Source organism: Danio rerio, chromosome 16 (genome assembly GCF_049306965.1).
Source record: "Danio rerio strain Tuebingen ecotype United States chromosome 16, GRCz12tu, whole genome shotgun sequence".
Taxonomy (NCBI): domain Eukaryota; kingdom Metazoa; phylum Chordata; class Actinopteri; order Cypriniformes; family Danionidae; genus Danio; species Danio rerio.
Genome location: NC_133191.1, coordinates 52,325,001 through 52,332,500, shown reverse-complemented (window position 1 = coordinate 52,332,500; position 7,500 = coordinate 52,325,001). Strand labels below are relative to the sequence as shown.

Below are 7,500 nucleotides of genomic sequence, written 5' to 3'. Positions count from 1 at the left end.
CATAATTTAGATTTTTCTGATGTTATTTTCATTTTTATGTGAACTATCCCTTTAACTATTTGAATTCATAGCTTTTACTTTAATATTGTGTTCGTTTTTAAGCATACGTTTTAAATTAAGGCCAGAAAGTTTTGAGTCTTCAACCTGCTTACATCAAATTTGAATTTCCTCATCGTCTTTTTTTTTTTTTTTTTTTTTTCACTGCGAGCAGTGTTTATTAACCCGCAGATGGAAATGCAGCTCATTAAGTCACTGGCAATAGATCAATTCATATTTTAGCCTGACGCATACTGTCAGTGTCTTAGTGATATCGAGGCTCGGAGAGCTGAAAGCCATAATGGGTATTTAGAGACTCAGTTCAAGGCATTCATTAGAGGAATTGCAGAGGAAAGAGTCGAGCTTATTAATGTTAAAGAGATTGCCTCAACCTTGACCTGAAGTGAAGTATGATCTACCTACAGTACAATACTCGGAAAATGTCCTTTTATTCTGATTGAGGCCTTTGATCTGTTTACAGCGTGTTTATGGATTTGCATTAGTCTTCTTTTGATGAGGTTGGAAGTCTGCATTAAATAAATAATGGTAAAAGGTCCCATTAATTATTGTTAGCTAATGCAATAACATCAACTAAGAATGAGCGAAGCATTTGTTACAGTATTAATCCATCTTTTATGGCAGGTAATGCAAATAGAACTGTTATTATTAGTAGTGTTAGTAGAATTAATTACTGTTTAACTTTACCATTTTTAATGGTAAAAGGTCCCATTTATTATTGTTAGCTAATGCATTAACACCAATTAAGAACAAGCAATGCACTTGTCTCAATATTAATTAATCTTAATCATAGTTAATACGAATGCAATGTTTAATATTATAACTGTTAGTTGAATTAATAACTGAATTGTATACATGGATTAAAGTTATTTGCATTGATTTATACAGAAATGTTTATTAATGAAGTGGACTAATGCTAAAACATTGACCAATTGTGGAGCAAAAGGGAACCAAATCAGCAAAATATAATGTCAAGTAACAAATGGGAGTAATTTGGATTGATTGCTGAGTGTTTGTCTGTAACTTATCTGTATTAATTCATCTTTAATCGTAGTTAATACAACAGCAACAAACACAACATGTGCATTTTTTTACTATTATTTAAAATTTAGATTAAAAAATGTAATGCTTGTATTATTAATATTTGCATTGGTTGTTAGGGTAATGTTTATTAATAAAGTGGACTAATGCAAAAAAAAAAAAAAAAAAAATGTGGAAACAAAATGGAACCAAATTCAACAGAGTTTAAGTAAATAATTTAGGTAATTTGACTGGATTACCTGTATTAATTGCTGGATTATCTGTATTAATTTACATGTAATGATAATGCAAGTAAATAAAATGCTAACACTAATGCAACTGCAACAAAAACAACATTGGAATTTATTACTATTAGTAAAGGTTTACATTTAAACATGCAATGCATGCATTAAGTAAAATATTTACATTGATTTTTTCAATGTTTTTTTATTAATGAAGTGGGCTAATGATAAAACATTAAACTATCGAGGAACAAAATGGAACCAATTCAGCCGAATATACTGTAAGTAAACAAAGTAATTTCTTTAATTTGGTTGCTTTACTGAGTATTTATCTGAAAAGTATCTGTATTAATTAATATTTAATCATAATACAAAAAATTATTATGGTAATACAAATGCAACTCACTGCCCAGGGGTGCGTTTCCCAAACAACGACGTAACCCGCGGCTGAACTATCATAGTACGGTGCATCGTTTGGAAAATGAGCGATGTAGTGATGAGTGTTTCCCAAAACCCGCAGTTTCTCTGTCGCAGATCCATTGCTTGAACCATGTTAGTTATAACATAAAACGCCCATAATAACGCTCTAAACGGGTTGGAGTAACAACTTCTATAGAGAAGAACCCCATAATTTCTTTGTACAAATGATATTTTTTTACACAAACATGCGTTTAAAATAAAATCCAATATTAGTTTTGGTAAAAACATGCACTCGCTTTCCATATTAATTGAAATATATGTAAATGACACATATGGGGCCTGTGTTTGCTTTACTAATATTATTTATAAAGTTGAACATCACATAGTCTGTTCTAAAACATAAAACCACTTACAAAAGCTAACACATATTCTAATATCATATATAAATCATATAAATAAATAAATAAATAATGAGGCTATTTATTATAAAATGAAATGCAATATTTATTATTTATTAGGAAATTTTAAAAAACATACTTTAATAATAATATTAATAATTATGATGATGATGATGATGATGATGATGATGATGATGATGATGATAATAATAATAATAATAATAATAATAATTATTATTATTATTATTATTATTATTATTATTATTATTATTATTATTAAGTAGGATATTGTTTAAAGCAAGATACACCAAAGAGAGAGGACCTTAATGCTTTTATTATTTTTAATAATTACAACTTTGAATGTTAGAATGTTCTAAATGAATAGGCTATAGGGTGGATAAGTGGGAATGGATCACAGACAGGAACTGTGTTCTAATTACAGCTAAAGAGGTGTAGTTTTAAGTGCTCAAGTTTGCGACGCAGTTTGCGAATGTTCGTTGGAGAAGTCTACAGCACAACTTTGTAATGTATATTGGCAGATTGAGGGGAATATATTAGATAATTTGTGAATTGTGTGAGATGATGAGCTACATACAAGGTCTGGCAACTTGACTAACATGGAAAAAAAGTTATTTTTTGAAAATAGATACAAATTTGATTGGATTACAGAGCATACTTTTAGTCTGAATCTGTAACTGGATCTAAACTGAAATCTGTTCCTTTAGTTTGCAGTTCCTGGCATTTGATACTGAAGCATCGCATGATATCCTGAAGGTTTGGGATGGACACCCGGAAAATGAGATGGCGCTGAAGGAAGTGAGCGGTTCACTGTTACCTGACGGCATTCACAGCACTCTCAACGTGGTCACCATCCAGTTTGAGACTGACTTCTACATTAGCAAATCTGGTTTTGCCATTGACTTCTCAAGTAAGTAACTTTATAAATGTTTTTATTTATATTTCTTTTTGAAATCAGTTCAGCACTGAGGTAGCTTATTAAATTAAAAAGGTCATAACTAATGAAGCCATTTAAATGAAAAGCTATGCATCATTAGTAGGAGTGAATGGCGTGACAGAAATTGTATATAATATTTTGTACTGGAGTCATTTTTAAAGTGTGGTAATGATGTATATGTGCATTCTGTTAAAATTAGAGTTGGTTCGGTTGATTCCTCTTTAATGAAGCATTTCAGTACACATATTGTACAAGGTTGTTTGTTTCTGTGAGGTTATATTAGTGCATAGACTAAAAAAATCTAAATCATTTTGTTTTTTTCAGAAGACTATAGTGATAAAAATTTGTAGATCTTTTAAAAGAAGTATCTTTTGCTCACCAAATACAGTAAAAACAGTAATAAAGTGAAATAGTGTTACCAATTTAAAAAATAGTGTTACTTTTTTATGATTTATTTATTTTTTTTTTATCATATTTTAATATGTATTCCTGGAATGTCACAGCTGGGTTTTCAGTGTAATATCTGTAGTTTTCAGTCTCACATTATTTTTTAGAAACCTTTCTAATACACCGCTTTATTATGAACAGTTATTGATGGTACTTAGTTCATTTCAATTTCATTAAATTTAGAGCCTTTCACAATAATTTATATTTAAAGCAGCTTTACAAAATGTGCACATTATTGCATTACAATCAAAATAAGTTAAAGTTACAATCAAATACATTTTAATAAATAAAGTTAACTTGCAGTATAGGTGATGTCTATGTGCACATGTTTTTACTTAGTCATTAATAATAGTTTATGATATTATCAGTCTATGTTGAAAAATATTTTTCAATTTATCTCTGTTTCTGTAGTGCGTTTTGCAATGTAGATTGAGTCAAAGCAGCTTAACATAGATTAAGTTCTATAAATTTAACCTGCTTCAGTTCAGTTGTCAGAGTTCAGTTTAGTTCAGTTTCTGCTGATTTGCTCTTTTTGTTGTTTTTGTAGAAAAAGTGATACCTTCTTTTTATTCTTTAATGAATGTAAGATAACAAGATTCAACAGAATTGACAAAAAATACAGTAGAATTGTTTTCTAACATTAAAATCTTTACTGTCACTTTTAAAATACAAAATAGTATTAAAAAAGTCAACACAATCTGACGGCAATTCGCAACATTTTGATTTAGTGGCTAATTCATATGAATTCGTACAATTTAGTATGATTTGCTCATCACCCAATGACAGTTGGGGGGGGGGGGGGTGGGGGGGGGGTTGGGTGCCATGCCTCCTTTTTAAAATCATACATTTTTGTATGACTGAACTGAATTAGCCACTAAACTGACAAAACGTAAAATACTTATGTTTCCTCGTGAGATCAGGCTGAAAAAAGTACAGTAAGAAACACAAAAAAAAAACTGTAAAAAAAAAATAATAAAAATTCATATACTTTACATAATAAGGTCAGTAAACCAGTTGCCTTAAAAGTGACAAGTTGACTTTACTTAAAGTGACTAAATCCTTTGTAACTTGGAACTGTTAAGTTGATTTAACTTAAACATTTTAAAGGAACAAACTTACACACTTTTTTAAAGTAAAGTAAATTAATCATTTAAAAATCAAGAGGCCTTTTCACTTATTTTTAGTCTTGTCAACTATTCATTTTTTACAGTGTACAGTATTTATCTTCACTAAATAAAGTCTTTTTATTCTTAAGTACTTGTGTTCACTTCACAGAAAACATTTCAGAATTGCCTTAGTGTCATTTATTTATTTTTTATTTATTTATTTATTTTTATTTTTGTATGTATGTATCTATGTATGTATTTATTTTGTTTTCATTCATTTTCTTTTCGGCTTAGTGCCTTTATTAATCTGGGGTCGTCACAGCAGAATGAACCACCAACTTATCCAGCATATGTTTTACACAGTGGATGCAAACTCCACACAGAAATGCCAACTGACCCAGCTGAGGCTCGAACCAGCGACCTTCTTGCTGTGAGGCAATTGTGCTACTCACTGCACCATGTTAAAACCCTTATTTTATTTTAATTAATTATTATTTTATTTTTATTTTATTTTTACAGCATTTTACCTTGTGTGACACATTTTGAGTGTAATTGTCTAAAAAGGATGCTTGCACAGAAAAATGGTCCCTCTATTCGAAGAAAGTAAAAGTAATTTGAAAGTAAATGCTTAAGAATACCTCCATTAGCGAGTGATTCAGCCTAGCGGTGCTGCCGTACTGTATCTCAGAACTGCATTAGATGGCGTTCTGCTTCGACAGAGCTCCCAGTGAGCCATTGTGATGCACCGAGGCCACGCAACCTCATTTCCAAGCAGGAAATGCCACCTCCTGTGGAGAAATCCTGGTAAGTGAAAAGTGAGCTCAGCCGGTCATCATTTCCTATTATGCAGGTTCAGTTGCGACCGCCTGCAGGGATCCTGGGACGCCCATGAATGGCAGCCGCAGCGGAGAAGGGAAGGAACCAGGCGACACCATGACCTTCGCGTGTGATCCGGGCTACGACCTCCAAGGCGAACCCAGAATCACCTGCATTCAGGTGGACAACAGGTTCTACTGGCAGCCCAGCCCGCCAACCTGCATTGGTGAGATTTATTATCTGTTTTATCCATTTTCATTCTTTTACTTTTTATTGCTTATTTTACATTTTTATTGCTTATTCTTGTATTCCTATTTACAGTAGGGGAAATAAGTATTGATCACGTCACGATTTTCCTTAGAAAACATATTTCTAAAGGGTCTGTTGACTTGAAATATTCCCCTGACATTGGGAACAACCAAATAAATCCATATATGCAAAGAAAACAAATCGAATTAGTTTACAAATTTAGTTATGCATAATGAAATTGGGCGTGGCTAACATACTTAAACACGCCCCACATATCAGTTTTGACAGCAAAGGGAATAGGTGAGCAGGAAGAGTCTGTTAGGTTGCAATTCCTCTTCCAAAACCTTTTCCCCATCTTTCTGAATGAAATGCCTACTTTATTACATCCAATCAGCTCGCAGTAGATAAAACAAGCCACGCCCACTGTTTTTTTTTATTTAATATTCCATTTCTCTAGCACGTGATTCTCAAAGTGGGGGTCGGGACCCACCAAGGGGTCGCAGGACAATGAAGGGGGGGTGATTTCAAAAAATCTATTTAGATTTAATAAACCATAACCACTACCATAATTTATCCATAACCTACTGAAGAGAAAAAAATAGTCGTTTATAGTTGCTGTATAGTTACTATAGTAGCTTATAGTTACTACTTCTGTTGGATTGCGACCCCTGAGGCAATTACATTATATTAAAGACACGGCAATAGCGTCAGATGCAGCAGCTTGACTTTATAACACAAGGACTTTATAACACCAGGTTAAATGTTCTGGCCCGTTTACAGCACTGACATCCATAAAGAAAATAAACAAAGAATAGACTTCAGTAAATTGGTGTGTGTGCGCGCCATTGCATGCAAGGTTTCTGTATTTATAACCACCTCAGAAAATATTGGGGGTCGCGGGTCACTGGCATTGTCATTTTGGGGGTCGCGGGCTGAAAAGTTTGGGAACCCCTGCTCTAGCATAACAATATGAAAAAAAAAAACAAAAACATATTCTAGTTCATGCGGTCCTTAAAATATGGACATTAATTTTACCCCAGTATTTTTAATGGCGTTTTTGCGCTCAACTGCTGCTGACGGCACTTGGGTTTAAACGGTTTTTCATCTCATTTTACCCTTGAACACCTAAATGAATGCTTTAGTCTATTTAACTGATTGTATTTTAATTACATTACAACGTCGATTCTGTAAAAGGAACCTTATGAAATTAAAAACACTCACATAAGCCTTTCACCAGAAGTTTTTTTGGGGGCTGAAAAACACTGCATATACGCCATTTGCAGCAGTTGTGCCGCATGAGACCCGTAATACACAGACAGCCCCTCATTTCACACTTGTCAGCTCTGACGGACCAAACGTCTAAAATAACTAGCCTGAATCACCCTTTATAAAAGGGCCCGGAATAATAAATCTCTTTGATGGAAATTTCTGATCACTTGCCCAGTCAGCGCTTAAACTTCTAGGTTATTGGAAACTAGGGTGAAGACTTCCCATGATAAATGCTTCTGGGGAGCTGCGTTTATTCCGTGGGAGTCTGCAGAACCTATTTTCCTCAACTTTGAGTCACATTTAGACGTTTTAAAGGTCAAGACAGCTTTTTAAAAGCCAGACCTGGAAGCTTATAGATGGTTTGAGCAGTGTGGGGAGGGTGGGCACTTGTCAGATTTTCTCATGAATATTAATGATATTGTTTAAATTCCAGACTCATAGCTTGCTATGTAATGATATTATAAGTATTGTGATTTACATATAAGAAATCTAGCGATTTTGAGATTATATGGCAGTTCTTGCAC

The 7,500-nt window shown here is 33.1% G+C and overlaps 1 protein-coding gene across 5 annotated transcripts in view; it reads left to right on the top strand.

Moving 5' to 3' along the window:
- The window catches only part of csmd3a (CUB and Sushi multiple domains 3a), a 598,216-nt gene that overhangs the window by 281,683 nt on the left and 309,033 nt on the right, over nt 1–7,500 (top strand). For all 5 annotated transcript variants that reach the window (XM_068214255.2, XM_068214256.2, XM_021467030.3 and 2 more), the window contains 2 exons: nt 2,860–3,062; nt 5,493–5,684. In XM_068214255.2, the coding sequence (XP_068070356.1) occupies nt 2,860–3,062; nt 5,493–5,684 (395 nt within the window). The remainder of the gene's footprint in view (nt 1–2,859; nt 3,063–5,492; nt 5,685–7,500) is intronic.